We start from the raw sequence: 18,886 nt of genomic DNA on the forward strand, positions 1-18,886 counted from the left end.
TATTATGAACCCAGTCTGAATCCCTTTGATGGATCTTTATTATGAACCCAGTCTGAATCCCTTTGATGGATCTTTATTATGAACCCAGTCTGAATTCCTTTGATGGATCTTTTAAAGTCCTGAGGGTACATCAGTGTGTAAAGATGCCTCGTTGCTTGTACTTAACTCTTCAATTGTAGACATTATCACATTTTTATAATATCCTTAAGGGACATACTATTTTGAATGCCTCATTTTTCTGACTCTTAAAGTATGCTTACAGTGATTTTAGTGTCTTATTCTGAGTATAAGTTTTTCTTGGCTTGGTAGAAACGAATTTTATCTCATTTTTTTTCTTCCCCAAGGTATTAAACAAAACTAAGGAATTTGAAGATGCTGTGAGAAAAGTTTTAAGGGATGTTAATTTAGATAATGATGTAGTTGTTTCAGTCTTCGAAACAAACATCAGAGTTCTTGGGTAAGTACACAGTCCTAGAGTCATAATGCTAACTATAGAAAAAAGCTTCCAGCTATTTCTTGAAGGTAGCAAAGAAGTTTTTAATACTTAAAAAACAGAATTCAGGGGGTTGGAGAGATGGCTCAACAGTCAAGAGCACTAGCTACTCTTGTAGAAGATATAGGTGCAATTCCCAGCTCCCACATGGCTGCTCACAACTGCCAAAGGACTAGTCCTAGAGGATCTGATAGCCTCTTTTGGTCTCCAAAGGCATTGCATGCGTGTGGTAGACAGGCGTGCATCAGCTACCAAAACACCTATCGCATAAAATAAAAAAGAAAAGGAAAAGAAAAAGAAATTTGGAATCTAGGCATGATAGCTCAGGTTTGTGATCTTAACACTTAGAAGGAGAATTTTCAGGTTAGGTCCAGCCTAGCCACAGAGTAAGTCCCATGCCAGCCTGAGCTAGAGTGACACCCCCCCCCCCCCCNCCCCAAAAGATAAAATTTGGGATTTTGTGAAACTGGCCACCGGGATAACATTATAATATGCTGAAACGGACACAATAGTCTTTGGAAAGAGACTCACCACAGGTGATCTGCACGTGAAAAGAAATTGTAGGTTGGCCATGTTTTCTGTTAATTATGTTAGAGCTTTCTGAGAGTCTCTACAGTTGACCAGCATTAGCCAGGAGCCTCTGTGGAGAAGCCACATGAGACAGTTTACAGCCTTGCTCCTCAGATAATAAGAAATACCTTTGCGGGCTAGAAGTATGAGATGATAAAATTGATTCGCCCTAACACTAGGTAAGTTCATGTTCAGTAGCTTTTGTAATTCTCTGCCCCATCTCTTCAGTTAAATGTAAGAAGTCTAAGATAACTTCTTGGAGACTATTAAACCTTTTAGTGAGGTTTAAGGTGTTATAAATTTTTAAATGTTATACCAAGAGTCAAAGATTCATGGTGATAAAATTAAAACTTTAAATTTATTTTGAAGACATTAAGCTCATTCATTAAAATACATGTGGTATCTAGGATGTACTCTGGCACGTGAGAATGTCAAGTACTTTATAATTGTTTGTATATTTTTGTATTTATTTATTAGTTATATGTTTGGAGGAGGGGCCTGCAGGGCAACAGTTTTCTACTTGTAGTAAGTGAGGTTTGGAGTTCGAACTCTAGTCTGCAGCCTTGGTAGCAAGCACCTTCTACCCACTGAGCCTTCTTGCCAGCCCCTAATTGTTTTTGTTTGTTTGTTTATTTTAATGTATTAGCTATGTGATTATAATAGTTTGCTACAAAATGAGTAATCAGTAAGAAAGAATTGAGTCATTCTGTAGCCTTCCCTTATGTTTGCAAATTCTTGGGAACAAATGCCCACACCATCTCAGGCAGTAGCTTGTGAATATCTTCAGTTAAATTGCAGGTAAAGTTGTGTCTTTGTGTCCCTAGGGGTCTTTTGGGCGGACACTCACTGGCCATCATGCTGAAGGAGAAAGGTGAGCACATGCAGTGGTACAATGACGAGCTCCTCCAGATGGCAAAGCAGCTGGGTTACAAGCTCCTGCCAGCTTTCAACACCACCAGCGGCCTTCCGTACCCCAGGGTGAGTCCCTGTAAACAGGCACAACTTTGTTGACACTTCCTTTGCTGTTTACAGAGTGAGTTCTGGTGATCAGAGGTGTTCCTCACTGGCTTAAGCCTCAAAGAAGATGCATCAGAGTTTCAGCTAACACTTGAGCAATGTGAAGATGAGTGTAAGCTTTCCTCAGTGTGTCAGACTAGATGGTGCTGCAGAAGGAGGAGACAGATGCCAGGATGCAGTGTGGGCCTGAGTTGTTGGTACTTAGATAGTAGTGGGAGCTATGAGAGTAGGAAGGTGTTACTCTCCAAGGAGAAGATGATCAGAAAGTGGGGCTTGGGAAGAGGAAAGCATTTGGAGATTCAGGAGCAAGCATCCCACAGTGGGCAGTGTAACAAACCATAAGAAAGAAGATCCAGGAGGAGGGAGTATCTGGTGTGATCTATTCTGGAGCAAACTAATGGGGAAGGAAGCTGCAGTGTAGCTCACTCACTCTGCGGTTCCTTCTTTGCTGCTATTAGAGAGAGCCCTGAGACCTGGCAGTAGAGTTGTTGAGGGAGCTTTGCTGTTAGTTTGTCCTCCAAGAATAGTTTCTATTTAAAGCAGTGGGGAAGGAAGCCACCAAGGATGGAGTGAACTCTCAATTTTTTATTAACACTGTCTCCCATTTGTCCAAGTCAGACATGAAGTCTGTCACTTCCCTTCATCCTGCTGCTGTGCTATCAAAGCCAGTGTAAGCGCTGGAGAGATGGCTCAGCCTTTTTTAAAGGCTAGGCTCACACCAAAAATAAAGCCAGCTTCATTTCATCCATACACTACTGTATCTTAATGTGGTTATTCTTTCCTCAGGCTTACTAGTCAGAGCACTTGGGAAAATAGTATGACTGAAACATTTTTTATTGAATTGCTTTCAAAACTTTAACATTCTTCCTGTTCCATTGAATGTGTCTTAACATTCAGAAATCTTCATAGCTTGCCAGTAGACTTTCTAATGCTCTCTCATAGTCCTTAGTCTATTGCTGTGACAAAACACCATGGCCAAGGTAACATGACAGGGAGAGGCTGTGGCTTATGGTTTCAAAGGGTTAGAGTCCATTATGGCTGAAAGATAGCATGGCAGCCAGAACAGCTGAGAGTGCACATCCCACACTGAAAACCAAGCTGCAGGGAGAGCACAGAGGGATGGTGGGAGGCTGTCAACTCTTCAGAGCTCAGCCCTGTGGCATACCTCCTCCAACAAGGCCACACCTCTTAATCCTTCACAGATACTTCCCCAGCTGGGAACCAAGCATTCAAACAGGAGCCTAAGGGGCCATTCATATTCAAATCCCCATACTCCTATACCCTAGGGAAACTACCTTTCCATCCAAAGCAATATGTAGTGCTCTCACAAACCCCTAGGGATTTTTTTTTTATAGTGTGTTTTAGGCCTTCCATCCCTACTGTCTAGTATAACTTCTCTGACAATTTAAGTCAAGCAAGGTTCATTCTCTGTATTTATGAAGACATTGTTGACTTAATAGGTGTTCAGCAGCGCGATACAGATAGGTCATATCTGTATTTTCAGACCAGAGGTCATAGCCATTGATCTCCCCACCAATTTAGTATATCATGACTGGCATTTTTATTTAATGAAAGGCTAGTATTAAACCCCATATTATTTAGATTTCCAGTTTGAGTATTCTTTCCTTTTTTTCTTCTGTATATGCACAGTGTATGTACTTGTTAGTGTGAGTATGTGCATGTGAGTTTGTGTGTGTTGGGGTGGGTATGGATGTAGAGACCTGAGGTATACGTTGGCTGTCGTTGTTTTGGGACGGAGTCTCTGATCCTGGAGCTTGTTAGTTTATCTGTGCTGGCTGTAATGAGCTTCTGGAGTCTTCCTCTTTGGGTCCCACTAGGAGAGGGGTCACAGAAGCATGCCCCCTCAGATAAGGTCCTTGTGCTCTGTGATAGCACCTTACTCACTGAGCTAGCTCCCTGACCCCCGTCTTAGTATTTAAATAGATTTCCTGTCAACAATCTTACATATTTTTGATTATTTTTCGTTTGGATGAATTATTAGAAGAAAGAAATATGGAATGCCTTTTTAAGACTGTGAGTACTTATTACCAAATTGCTACAAAAAGATACTTTTAAACTCCCTTAATATCATAGAGTTACTATGTGATACCAACACTGTATACTATCATTCTTTTCTCAATATGGTGAGTAGGAAATTTCAGTCATTTTAAATGAGCATTTCTTTGTTTGCTAGTATATTTGCATCGTTAACTGGTCATTATCTCTTAGTTTATTAAAGTTACATGCAAACTATTTAAAGCAGTATGCATACATTGAATTTACTTTCAGTATTTTTAATTTTTGTTTTATTTTCATTTTTTTAACGTAAAAAATTCTGTGTGTGGTTGTTTTGCCTGCATGTATGTGTGTGTACTACATGCCTGCATGTATGTGTGTGTACTACATGCCTGCCTGGTGTTCACAGAGCCCAGAAGTTGGATCTCTTGCAACTGGAATTTCAGGAGCTGAGGGCCACCGTGTAGGTGCTGGGAAATGAACCTGGGTCTTCTGGAAACACAGCTAGTGTTCCATCTCTGCAGCTCTATTTTTTTAAGTGTGTGTGTGTGTGTGTGTGTGTGTGTGTATGTGTGTGTCTCCCAGTGGGTTTAACTAGGGTTGCCACTATGAGCACGGGTGGGAGGTTACTGACTGGAACATGGAGACAACCTAACAGTGCCCCTCCCCTCCTCGTGATGACATATTGACAGGCCCAGTCTGGTACAGGTAACTAGAGCTGCCAGGAGTATCTGGGAGCAATGGCTGTCATGGTCAGCTTAAAAACTCACACATAAACCTTAGCCATACATTGTAATACCATTTTTTCAAAGTTAATTAAATCTTCAAAGCTAGTTCTCAGGTAAATCTCATTGTTTGACTATGACTTAGATTTTATCATCTTAATTATTTTTTTGAGAATTTGATACACAAGTACTATGTTTACATCATTTCTACCTCTCTCTGTGTGTCTCCTCTCGTGTCCCTCTTTCTCTCTCTCAAACTCATAACCTCTTAAATTATTGTTACATATGTACACACATATATGTAAAGAGACCCTCTTGAGCCCATATAGTGTTCATATGTGTATTTGACTAGGGCTCACCACTTGGGGTTGAATAACCTCTCTCAGCAGTCATTAATTTTCTGTAGTTCTTCATCTAGGGGTAGGGTCTTGTGAGATTTTCCCATCTATGTTGCAGTGTCAACAGATGTGTGGGTCTTGTTTGAGATTCCATGGGTATAGCTTCCCTGTCATATATAGAAGACACAGTCTCACACAGGACTTACATGTCTTCTGGCTCTTACAGTCTTTCCGCCCTTTCTTCCATGATACTCCCTAACCCTTTGGTGTAGGGTTTGTGTTGCAGATGTATTGACTGGGCCTGGGCACTCCACAGTCAGTTTCTCTCTGTATGTTGACCAGTTGTGGCTTCCCGTAATGGCCTCCATTTGCGGCAAAAGGCTCTTCTTTGGTGAGAGCGAGAGTTACACTAATCAGTGAGAGTAGGGTGAGCGTTGAGAAGCTCGGGGAGTTGTACTGGTCTAGGAGAGGCGGAAATCATTTCTCTTTTAGGGTCCGTGACCTGATTAGCCACTTTTAAAATTTGCAGCTACTCCCAACCCAGTGATACTTTATTTCCTTCATTTTAGCATTATTTTTGTCCATCCCTCTTTTTTGCATATATTTGTAACTTTCCATTATTATTAATTCTCTGGCTTTATATATATCCTGTTTATTCTGTCTGGATTTTAAGCTGCTTGAAGACAAAGATCCATTGCTTTGTTTCTTACCACATATAATACAGTGGTTCTCAACTTGTGGGTCGCTACCTCTGGGGCATTGAACGATCCTTTCACAGAGGTTGCATATCAGATATTTACATATTATGGCTCATAACAGTAGCAAAATACAGTTGTGAAGTATCAGTGAAAATAATGTATGGTTGGGTGTCACCACAACATGAGGAAGTGTATTAAAGGGTCATAGCATCAGGAAGGTTGTGAACCACTGATAGAGTCAGTGTCCTCAGTGCTGTAGCCACTGGGGAGTTCCCCATGCTCCAGAGGACAGCTCTATACCCATGTGGGCAGCCCTGGATAAACTCGGTGAGTCACAGAACAGAACCAAAACTACGTGGTAGGGACCAGTGAGATGGATCAGTCCATCAAGGCCTGCCATCAGGCCTCCTCAGACTGATTCCCCCACGCTGTCCTGTGACCTCTACATGCATGATAGTGCATGCATGCTGCCTTTGCCACACACAGTAAATAATGTGTACAGTAAAACAAAGACTGAGAGTGGGAGGAGGGCTTCCTGGGGGAAGGAGGATCTGGGGTGGAGAGGAGTGTGACCAGAATGTATATATACATATAGAAATGGCCAAAGAATGAATTAATTTGTAGAAACCTTTAAAATTTTAATCTCTTCTAAATATATACCAGTACAATCAAATTTTCTCTGTGAAAGACTTAACATTGTACTGGTTTCACAAATTCTTAATTAAATTTAGTTTCTTTTACAGCTAATCTAACCTGTATTCTTCTAATGATTATATTGCTATAATGTATTATTACATCATCAAGAAAGAAAATAAATGAGACTAATTTACCCTATAAGTTCTCTATGCTCAGAATATATTTTCCTGGATGTTCATTGGAGAGCCGCAGACATCCTCAGACTGACTTCACTGTTCATTCAACTCATGAATCCTTTTCACAATCTGATAAAGTCTTTATTGACAGTGAGAGATCCTAAGTTGCTCATGGTAACGTTCTCATTGTCTTTAGATTAATTTAAAGTTTGGCATCAGAAAACCAGAAGCCAGGACGGGAACTGAGACAGACACCTGTACAGCCTGTGCAGGCACCTTGATCCTCGAATTTGCTGCATTGAGTCGATTCACAGGAGCGACGATATTTGAGGTTTGCTTTTCATGACCTTTGATCTCCCGGGGTTTGAGAGGAGCTAATTTTCTTCTTTCCTTTGGCTAAGGATTAGGATTCTTATTGTAGGATTACTGGTACTTTAGTGTTACAGGCATGGAAGTCTCTGTGAGGCAGCTGTATTAGATATAAGTTCACTTTCTGTTCACAGTCCATAAAGTAACATTTTAGTTTTCTTCTTAGAACATTGTTTAACTACATCATGTAAATTTTATGACTCCTTGTTAGCACAGATGTCCTGGTATCTATATTTATTTATTAGACTTCCAAATGGCTTGTTGTATTTCTGAAACCTTCACAGATCATTTAACAGTGAAGTTTGAATATATGCTTTGATAGAGAGTCTAATATATAAATTTTATTTATGTCAAAGGAAATGTTAGTCACTATTCAAAAGACTTATATCACCCTGCATATTTTATTGGGATTTATCTTTGTCTTACATTGAAAAATTCTAATGTAATTATTTATGGTAATTTAATTATCATTAGATTTCAAGAGTTACTTACATGCCCACTTTATCAAACACATGACTTAGGCAAATACTTTAAAATCATAGGATGGTCACATGGCCAGGGCAGAAGTAGGGGATACACAGCACCATTAGAGATACTGAATCAGGATGTGAACGAAACCAGCATGAAGATCTTGTCTCTGTTTGCCTGGGTATGAATGGATGCCCATGTGTTCATATGCCTTGAGGGCAGGTTTATCAGTTGTTATTGGTAAATGGTTTAAACTGAAATCTTGAAATATTTCTTTTTTGTCTACTAGTTTTCCTTCACTAAACATATAGGCAATTGTAAACATTTTAATATAAACTAACAACTGTCTGAGATATTGATGTATTTATACGCAAAAATGAGTTTCAGTGGGAGATGCCTACAGTCTGTGGTGAGCAAGTGCAGTTGGATTTACAGCCTGTCTAATCTTTACTGTTTTCATTGGCCTATTTTGTATTTTTGAGTAAATGTTTAAAAATCATGATTTAAAAAAAAACTTCTACTATGCCTTTGACAGAGCCTTACTGTTAACAGAGTTTTGAGCTGTCATCTGGTTTTCTTTTTTTAAGTTGATGTGAAACCACATCTATGCTCAATGACTTATTTTTGTCTCTCTCTATGTTATAGTCACAAGTTGAGAAACTGTGACCAGTGACGGTATGACTCACAATGCTTAAACTGTTTTCCCTCTGACCCTAATGTATGGAGAACAATATACAAAGTAGTCAGAGATCTTGCATTAGTGTCCTATAATTAAAATTTAAACTTTGGTTAAACCCATAGTTTTACTGTGCCTGTTTTTGTTGTTGTTGTTTTCTTTAAATTGTAAGCTAGGGCTAGGGAAATATGATCAATATCAGGCTTTCCAGATTTGAAAATCCACCATGTGATTATAGTTGTGATCTGCTTTGCTGAAATATAATTGCCATGCAAGATTTGCATCAAGAATGTAAATGATTTTGTACTCTATTGCCAAACACACAAAGTAACGAATTAGGATTAATGATTTTCTTCTTGCAATGCTAAATAAGTTCATGCCTTAAAAGTAATTTAGAATTTTACTGGTAGCTATCCTTTGCCATTCCACTTGGAACATCTTTTATTGAAAGCTAAGAGTTTTATAAGAAATAAATTCAATTTAATATCCAGTGAATAAAAAAAATGAAACCTGTTGTAAGATTATACATTATATATGTACATATACATTAGTATACAAATAGGCCCTCAGTTGATTTGCTAATTTTTCACTAGTAAAATTATGTATCACTTATAAAACAGTATCTGGGATGACTTTGAAAGATAGCATAGCAACTGTGAATCTTCTTCAAGTTTGCTAAATGAGACTACGTTAGGAGATTTCCACTTTGTACTTAGGTGGTAAGAATTATGTTAACAAGTGTGTTAATTATGTTAGCAGTTAGTATAATAGCCTATCTATGTATGTGACCCATGCTACAAGGGTGAATGGCCATGGGTATACTCCAAGTGAGATCATTTAATCTGAAGTGATTGAAAGTGAGCCAAGCAAGATTTTATGGAAATTTATAAGTGGTTGTCTTAAGAATTTTGCTTAATTCTTAAAAGATCCTGTGGCTCTTTGATTTATAGATTTCCCACTCTTTGCCAAAGACAAAATTCTTTAAATATGCTTTTGTGTTTTAATTACAGGAATATGCAAGAAAAGCTCTTGATTTTCTCTGGGAGAAAAGACAGCGAAGTAGCAATTTAGTAGGCGTGACTATCAATATTCATACTGGAGACTGGGTGCGCAAAGGTATGCAAGCTGGGCTTTTAGACCCAGACCTTTACATCCTCAGGATGGTTGGTAAATGCAGTATTTGTGAAAATAATCAGGATAGTGTTGTCCATAAACTTAATGAATTAACAGGTGCAAGGAGAAATTCGACACCGGGTTGATTTCCTTGAGGAATCAGAGTACTGCATCTCACTTCATGGTTTAGTGGATATATTTAATAATGTTATCACAGTCTCCCCTCTCCCCTTCGTGTGTTTGTGGGGGGGTGCACACATGCATGCATGTGTATATGTGTCTATGTGTTTTCTACCTCTAGAAATAGACTAGAGCATAGACTCTGGAGTCATATTGTTGGAATTTAAGCTGTTATGTAGCTTATGTTTGTCTGTATCCACCACTGTAAGATGAGACATTAGTACTACTTCAGAGTTACTGTGAAGGTTAAATAAGTTGGCTTGGAACCCTGAGGACAGTCTTGGCATGTATGCGGTGTGCACTTGAAAAGTCCCTAGTAGTCCCTCTGACCAATAACTTTACTTGTGGAGTCTAGCCTGAGGAAATAGTACAAACGCACAGGAAATTTGTTTCCAAAGATATTCATCACATATTTACTTATAATACTGGAAAACAGAACTAAGTGATATCATAATAACTTAGAAATCTATATTTACATGTCACGGTATTACATTTTTAAAATTAATTATAATGAGGGAAAGAAACATAACAATGTTATGAACAATTAGTATTGGGTCTCAGATAAAGACTATTTTGTGTTTAAGACTCCCCTACTAGACAAGCACTGAAAAGTGGAAACGCACCAGAATGTCTCTAGTGAGGACACCTTTTATGTTTCCTTGCTCTACAAAAGGCTTGTCTTGTTTGTCTATAAATTCAAATTAATGAATTTATTAATCTGACAACTAAAATAAATGTAGTGCTTATATTTAATATTATATAATTTTTTGTTCCTCCCCATATTCCTTCTCTAACTTCCCTCTTCTGTCTCCCTCCCCATTTGATCCCTCTGTATCAGTCCCCGCCCCTCACCCCACCCATCCATAACTGTCTATTTCCCCTTTCTAGGGTGACCCAGCTCTCCACCCAGTCCCTTACTTTGTACCTAACCACTGAGGTTTATATGGATGCAGTTTACTAGTGGAAGACTTAGCAACTAAAATCCACATATAAATGGACACACACCATATTTGTATTTGATGTATTTTAATCTAGGTTATCTCATTCAGATGATTTTTTCTTTCCTTTTATTGTAAATAAAGATAATAAAAACATATAAAATATACACACTGTAATATTTTAAAGAGAAAAAATTTAAATGTGAATAGCTGTCAGCTTTAATGTTAATTTTTGTTGTGTCTCAGGCCTTGTGCCAGTAACTTTATTTATATTCAGTGTTCTGGTTTCTGTTTTCATCTGAATGTGTCCTTAGTTTTGGCTTTGTAACACTGGTTCAGATCCTTTGCACAAATTTGCGAGCAGAGCCTTCATCCCAAATGTTAGGAGTTAGAATTCTACCGAATGAGAGAGGCTTGGTGCATGGAAGCAGAAAGAACTGTGGTTCCCTGCTAGGTTTCCATTAGACTCAGTTTAAAAATCATGTTAAAGATGAAACCAACTAACTCTTTGAAAAAGTGCCGGGAAAGTATTTCCCCTGAAGTCCTAGAAACCATGAAGGCCATCACTCCACGTGGAGAAGGGAGAGGGGAGAAGGACGGCAGCTTTGCCAGCAGTGGTTGCAGAGCAGTGACTCAGGTAGCACCAGGGTCTCGTGCCTGGAGAGCTCCTGGGGGCTGTGGAAGTGGCAGGATGATTGCTGGCCCAGAAATGCCACAGAAGTAGGCTATAGCAAGGGCTGGCAGGACCTGCATTATTATCTTCGAGAATCCAAAGACAGGTGGGCAGGCAGCAGCTGTGGAAGTGTACCCCCACACACTAAAATGCCGTCATTAACCCTATGCTACTGCACAGTTGTAATGTGCGTCTACACTGTTGGGCAGGAATGGTGATTTTCTTCTCTGTCTGTATTGTCTTATTTAATGATATTGTTATCAGGTAGAACAAGATCCTCTCCTCCTCCCCACACACCCACCTTTAAACTCTTTCTCAGAAGACAAACCAAATTCCAGTACTACAACAGAACCCTAGAAAACAATACAGTACCCAAAAAGGAAAACAACTGTAACAAAATGAAAACACACAAAGAAACAGTGTAGTCCATTATTCCTTTGCCAACTACTCCTGAAAATTTAATAACTGCCCTGGTGTGGTTAATAAATATACCCAGGTTTATCAGTTTTATTAGTTTTTGTTTGTGTCTTAAAAAAAAACCACGTTTAAGTAAATAGATATTAATCTGACAACTAAAATAAGGGTAATACTTATATTTAGTATTTATACAAATTTTTCTAGGTTTGTTTAAATGGTTCCTGAGAATTTACTTTATAATTCTTCAATTTTCCGTAACTTTTTTTTTTAGGTTGTCATAATCTTCTTGAATTCCTTTTTTATGGTGTGATCATGGGTCCAGGCTCACCCATTTAGTTAGTCCTCTTTAATACCAAGTGCCTCTGAGCGGCACTGCGGCAGTAGCTTGTTAGAGGCAGTCCTGTTATATTGTATGTGGGCCTTGTTCTGCTCCTACCTTTATCCTGCTGCCTTCTCCCAAGTGAAGAAGCCTTGCTTCTTATGTTTAGTGTTGTTTTGCTTTCTTCTTAGTGAAAAATTTCACATCTAGCTATTTCTAAAAAAGTGTATTTCTTTTGTTTAAGCTTCACTAAATTATAACACATTGTATGTCCCTGTGAGACATTTTTGTTTAACAATACATTACTAAGATTCATCCTTACTGCAGTGTGAAGTAACTCACAGCTTCAAATGCTACAATAATAATAAACCAGCTAATGGACACATACATAAGTGTTTTCAAAGATTTTGCTGATGTTATCATTGGTATTATAATGTTGTGCAGTCACTCCTTGTCCATGCATAAGTTTCTCTTGGCTGTATATCTAGGAGTAAGAAGTGTAGATAATAGTGTAAGTCAGTGTTCTCTGCTTCAGGACATGAGTTCTAATTCCAGTCTATTCGCTTCTGTGCACTGTACTAGCAGCATGTAAGAGACCTGTGTGCAGGCATCGTTTCTAACACTGTATTGCAAGCCTTTTAAAGTGTGAGAACACTTTTAAGAATGCCAAAAAAAAAGACCCAAACAACAACAACAACAAAACAAACAAAAAAACCCCAAAAAACAAATAAGCAAGCCAGTAAATATGACGACATATTTGACATCACTGGTGACAAACTAAGTGAGCTCTAGAATGCCACCCCACGTGGTTTAGGTTTTTGTTTTTTGGTTTTTTTTTTCTTTGGTACTAGGGAGTCAAATCCAAGTCCTTACCTTTTGCATTTTGGTTAGATTGTGATTTAAAAATTGCAGAATTGTCCCTACATCTCTGCTGCTGTTTGTGAGTTGTATGCCTCTGCGTGCCCTCTTCCAGCTTATGGTGTGTGCTCTTCCATTAGGGTCTTTTCATTTATAATATTACTCTCACCAGCTTGTCTCTGACCCTATTTTGTTTAAAGAACATTTCCTTAATATGATAGTAATAGTTTCAAAATTTTGATACTAAAATTGATATTTGTGACTATCTAAAGTTGATTGGTATCTGTAACATGAGATGCAGTTGCTGTCAGCAGGGTTTTCACCTTATAAATATAGTTTTCAATTATACTTGTGATTTGGTGGTCTGTACAGTACCTATATGCTGGTACCTGTTCTAAAATCTATCAAGTGTTCTTTTTTGACCTAAAACATAGATAGTTTTTGTAAATGTTTATTATGGATTTAGGAAAGAATATTTTTCCTAATTGTTATTTGTAGAGTTCTGTACATGTCAGTTTTCTCAGTGAATTTTTTGTTTTATTGTGCATTTTAATTGCACAAAGTAATGGGCATCACTGTGACATTTTCACATACATATACATGTCATGTTCACTCCTCTGTCACTTTCTCTTACCCCCTCCTTCTTCCTTCCTCCTCCTTCATCCCTCATGGGATCCCTCTACTGTCTGGGTCCTCTTCCACTCCCTGCACATACCTGGTTTCCACATGTGATAGAAACCATATGATTCTTGTTTTCTAAATACCACGTCTTAGTCAGTGCTTAATTGCTGTGAAGAGACCTCATGACCAAGGCTCTCATAGAAGAAAGCATTTAATTAGGGGTTTCTCAGAGTTTCAGAGGCTTAGTCCATGACCACTGTGGTAGGGAGCATGGAGGTACACAGGCATAGTGCAGGGTATCTGATAGTTCTGCATTTGGATCCACAGGGCTTTGGAAACATTAAGGCCCACATCCAGTGGTACAAAGCCGGACACGCACACTCTTCACAAGAGCCAAACCTCCTGATCATTCTCAAATAGTTCCCAGTGACTAAGCATTCACAAATATGGGCCAGTGGCGATCAACCATTCTTGTTCAAACTGCTTCACAGCATAATTAATTCTTTGTGGCTGAACACACACACACACACTTTTTTGACTGTTCATTTGTTTATGAGCACCTAGGTTATTTCTGTAGTTGGTGATTGTGAACGGAGCTGCAGTATCAGTATGTGGCTGTCTCTATTATGTGCCAGCTTTGATTTGTCAGATGTATGCCCCGGAGAGGACCCCATGGTAGCGCTGTGTTTTAAGGCTTTATTTCTCTCCCCATTTCTCCCTCTGTGCCCTGTTCTCTGTCTCTCTTCTGTCTACCTCCTCCCCCCCCCCCCCAGCATGAGGACAGTTTAATTCAAGTTTCACAGAAAACCCCAGGGCTGACAAGCTGTAAATCTTAGCAGCTGCCTGGAGGAGGAGGATGTTGAAGGGAAAGAGAAAAAGCTGTGCCATTTGAGTTAAGCCAGTGTGAAAGTTAGCCACATGACAGACAAGCTGCCACATGGTGGTGAAGAGAGGAGCTGGACAGAAAGAATGCAGAACACATTTGCCCAATGTGTTAGGGAAAGTGTACTTGAAAAGACAGAGAAGAAACGAAACCCACAAAAGCTGGTACACTTACAGAGCTCCATGGCTGTGGTGCTGTGACTGTACAGAAGGTAGGGTTCTGGGAAGGGCACATTATCTTATTAAAGGGATAACTATTCCTCCCATCTCCTTAGTGTGGCTTAAGGCAAATCAGCCATTGTCAGAGGTGACATCCTCATCAGTTGATTGACCAACCCAACTGATTTAACTCTTAAGGGAAGAGTCTGTGCATAGGCAGCTCAGGACAGGAAACCCAAGTGAAGTAATTTCAGATATGCCCTTGGTTTTCTGGCCAGGAAGTATCAGAAGAGAGCTCTGATTTCTTATTTTTTCCCAAATGAGCACTTCTGTCTTGCAGACACAGGGTAGGATTAGAATTCCAGTCTAGACAGTCATCCCATCTGGTGAACAGCTTTGAAACGAACGGTCTCTGGGTTTTCATGGGGAAGATGGGCTTTATCCACTCTCCAGCTTGAGTTGTCTGTAAATGGTTTTAGGGTGTGTCTGCAGAGAGGGGAATATTATAGTGGTATTATTGGATGCCCATTAAGGGAAAGATATTTTCTTCTGGTCAGAAGAGAGGAATATTTAAAATTTTAAAATCCATAATGAGTTTCATAGTGGCTGGGCTAATTTACATTTCTACTCAAATTATCAACAATGTATAGACCGTACTGATTACCTGTTTGCTTAACCTGTCAAGGATTAAAATAGATGATCTCTATCAATGATTTTTATACTCGTTCCATTGAGTACAAGAGGTGAGTTCATTTTAAAGTGCTTTCTCGTTAGCTGAACTATGATCACTATGCAGTGATCCCCTCAATGTCTAATCCTGTCTCAAAGTAGCTGCCTCCACTTTGTCTTACAGTGTTTACCAGGCACACCTCTCCCCATCCTATGCAGGCGTTTATGCTGTAAATGTGTCATTTATACGATTCGCACATATCTCAATGACTTTTTACCTTTTTCACATGTTAATCTGTTAGTATTTTAATACATATAGGTTTATGCTACCTTTATGTTATTTCAGTATGTTACGTCTTTTCTAGTTGTTTTTTATCCTCTTGTTTTTGGAAGCTTTGCCTCTAAAGACAAACTGAACGTGCTCTCTGATCCCTGTGTCTCCTCCTCCCAACTCTTTTCTGTTCTATCCACAGTTCTGAGTGTCTGTATGGTGTCTCTTGTTTTCTTTTGGGGTTGTTGTTTTCGTCCTCATCTTTCCCCTCTTAATGCTCCCTCCTCCACTGTTGGAATAACAACACGCTTCATTAAGGCACTTACTTATTTGGACTTAGAGTGTCGATTAAAATACGTGAATTGTTGCTTAGTTAACTAGACTCTGCATAAATGGGTTCTGCTCCAGTGTTCAGTCACTTGCACATGGAGAATATCCAGGGGGAAAGTTACATCTGTCCTATTCTAACCATATCTAAATTCATTGTCTCTAAACAATGCAGTATAAAAAGCATGTAAATAGCTTATACATTGTACTTTGTGTTAAAGTGAACTTGGAGATTGCTCAAAGCATATGAGACTATGCCAGTTTATACCATTAAAATCCCCATGAGTCCTGAAACCAGTGTTCAGATACAGAGGTGATTGTACAACATACTAAACTGTGTGTGGTAGTGTTCCCTAGGCACCAAAGCTGTGTTTCTATAGTTGGTGGTTATTTTAATATTGGAGTGACAGCTTAGCTATATGTAATTCTTGGCTTAAGTTCCTTTCCATCAAGTTTTAAAAATACAATTCTTTTATTTTCAAACATCCTGATAAAAATGTGATATTGCTCTTATTTCTATGCCCTTAATATGTGCTCTGCCCTTTCTTTCTGGAAGATTGTAAATAACAAAAACAATGAAAAACGTACAAAAATGTTGTTACAATTTAGGTATGTTTTCTCCTTTCCTTCAGCATTTTTGGGACCTTTTAAATTTAAAATGCTTTTAATTGCTAGAATTTGGTTTCTATTTTTTTAGATATTTCAATTTGTGTTGGATAAATCACTGTTAACTATCCTCCATATAGCATAGACATGGTTATAGCTCTTTTTCTAAATAAGAAAAATTGTAACCAATTTCCTATAGCAACTTTTTAACAATAAATTATTATCAGCAAGGGAGCTGTTATTCACAAAGCAGATAGGGTTGTAATTCTAGAGATGTGCAGTTGTTACAGTAAAGAGTTTCATGAGCCGGGTGTGGTGGTGCACGCCTTTAATCCCAGCACTCTGGAGGCAGAGGCAGGTGGATTTCTAAGTTCGAGGCCAGCCTGGTCTACAAAGTGAGTTCCAGGACAGCCAGGGCTACACAGAGAAACCCTGTCTCGAAAAACCAAAAAATAAAAAAGAGTTTCCTGTTGATGTGCGATTTCCTTCTGCTGCACGAGTGTCCTCGTTGGTTTCAGACCTGTTTACTAAAGGTCCACCTTTGTGTGTGTTTCCTGTAGATAGTGGAGTTGGAGCGGGGATCGACTCATATTATGAATATCTGTTGAAAGCCTATGTCTTGCTTGGAGATGACAGTTTTCTGGAAAGATTTAATACAGTAAGTTGATTTATTTTCCTATTAATTTGTAGCTAATTTCACAAGTTCAAGTTTGATGAAAACGTAACAACCTAAATGATGTTGTTAAAAAAGTTTGTCTTAAAATGTGTTGTAGCATTTTGTCAGCTCTCACTGATGATGTTGGGCAAGGCAGCATGCAAGTGGGACACATCCACAAAATAGTCTCCTCATCTTGTATCAGAAAATTTCTAAATTTGGCAATGTATGGCAGAATAGGTAGATTTGGGTTTTACCTAATCTTGTTTTGAACAAAGAAGGCAGTTGCTGGAATGAGATACAGCTTGCTGTCTCTCTTTGTGTTCCAGTTCTATTTGAAATATTGGAAGTTTGGCCTAATCTTTGATAATACCAACCAATCAGGGTTTGGGTAGTGCATATATATTCCAAAAGATGGTGTCTTCAGAATGGACCATAAGAACCACACATAGGGGCTTTGAGGACGGAAATAGTTGGACGCATTGTAGGCTGTTTGTAATTGAAGCAAGCTAAAGTTAATGTAGCAAACTCATCAGCTGTGTCACTATAGTCACTTAGGCACAATTTCCCTTTTGTTTGTCCACCCATCAGTTCATGTGCATTTTATATGTGATATGTTTTGATAATACAATTCAAAGCAGTAGAGAGATCTTGGTTTATATGCTGTTTGGGCAGCATACTGATTTTGTGAGCATCTCTGGTTGCCTTTTGTTTTGGGAGATTACAAGAGTTTTTATATACACAGTGATTAGAACATAGCTAACTAAACATTGTCAGTAATAGCGATTAAATCCCAGATGAGCTAGCAAAACAGCTTAAATTGTGGCTGAAGAGATATCTCAGTGGTTAAGAGTGCGTGCTACTTTGACTGAGAACCTGGGTTCAGTTCCCAACTCCCATATGGCTGTTCACAACCCCCTTAACTCTAGTTCCTGCTGATGCCATGTCTTCCTCTGGCCTTTCCAGGCACCAGGCATGCATGCGGTGCACAAACATGCATTCAGACACTCGCACATGAACATAAAATAAAAATAAATACAAAATACAAAATCCTACTAAACTTTTGAGTATAAAAAACTGTCGAAGTTTTCTACATAGATGTGAATTAAGTCAGTAACTTCTTTTCATTGACTCATTGATACAACTTGTCCTGTTTTCAAAGCGTAGGCACATATAGGAGAAGCTGTTAAAGAAGGGGAAAAGGAGTCTCCAATAACAGAAAAGGTAGTGGTAGCAGACATGAGAGTGGTAATGGTGACTCTGTGCATTGGTTTTGGTAGTAGTAAGTACCAGAATATTGCGTTAGCTGAGAAGGGACCACAGTTCTAGGTAAAGGGGAAAAACTAAGCTCTGTAAGATGAAGACTGTGATCTTGTTCCAAGGGAACATCAGTGGACCACGTAGGCATCCTAACCATCAGCTGGCCACACAGTAGATAAAGATGCTTAGATCTGTTTCTCAGAAGACCCTACCCCACTTTTGTTTTATAAATGTGTTCATATATGCTCAAGTGTATGTGCATGTGTGCGGAGGCTGGAAGTTGATGTTGACTGTCGTCTTCAATTGCTACATGCCTTACTTTAGTGAGACAGAGTCTCTTCATCAAACCCAGGGTGCCACAGTTTGGCTAGACTGGCTGGAACAGCAAAGGCTCGTCCTGTCTCTACCTTCTAAGCCACTGGGGTTAGAGAATGGTGCTGCGCCTGGGGTTAGAGAATGGGGCTGCACCTAGGGTTAGAGAATGGGGCTGCACCTGGCTGTTTTACATGCATGCTGGGCGTCTGAACTCAGGTCCTCATGCTTATGCAGCCCCAGGAAGTCTCATGTTAGCTGTAGGCTTTAATATTCTGCCTTGGGAAGATACAGGATCATGTATGTAGCCTACAGTACCTTTGGACTCCTGTTCCTCTACCTCAGCCTCCCAGGGTTGGCATTGTGGGCACTTAACACTTTAGTAGCTGTTTGTATGAGTTGTGTGCTCTCTCTCTCTCTCTCTCTCTCTCTCTCTCTCTCTCT

General features: G+C 39.2%; 1 protein-coding gene across 1 annotated transcript in view; it reads left to right on the plus strand.

Moving 5' to 3' along the window:
• The window catches only part of Edem3 (ER degradation enhancing alpha-mannosidase like protein 3), a 62,926-nt gene that overhangs the window by 19,900 nt on the left and 24,140 nt on the right, over positions 1 to 18,886 (plus strand). The window contains exons 5-9 of the mRNA XM_029475676.1: positions 345 to 457; positions 1,888 to 2,041; positions 6,866 to 7,000; positions 9,193 to 9,298; positions 16,776 to 16,873. Of these exons, the coding sequence (XP_029331536.1) occupies positions 345 to 457; positions 1,888 to 2,041; positions 6,866 to 7,000; positions 9,193 to 9,298; positions 16,776 to 16,873 (606 nt within the window). The remainder of the gene's footprint in view (positions 1 to 344; positions 458 to 1,887; positions 2,042 to 6,865; positions 7,001 to 9,192; positions 9,299 to 16,775; positions 16,874 to 18,886) is intronic.

The sequence above is a fragment of the Mus caroli genome, chromosome 1 (genome assembly GCF_900094665.2).
Source record: "Mus caroli chromosome 1, CAROLI_EIJ_v1.1, whole genome shotgun sequence".
Classification (NCBI taxonomy): domain Eukaryota; kingdom Metazoa; phylum Chordata; class Mammalia; order Rodentia; family Muridae; genus Mus; species Mus caroli.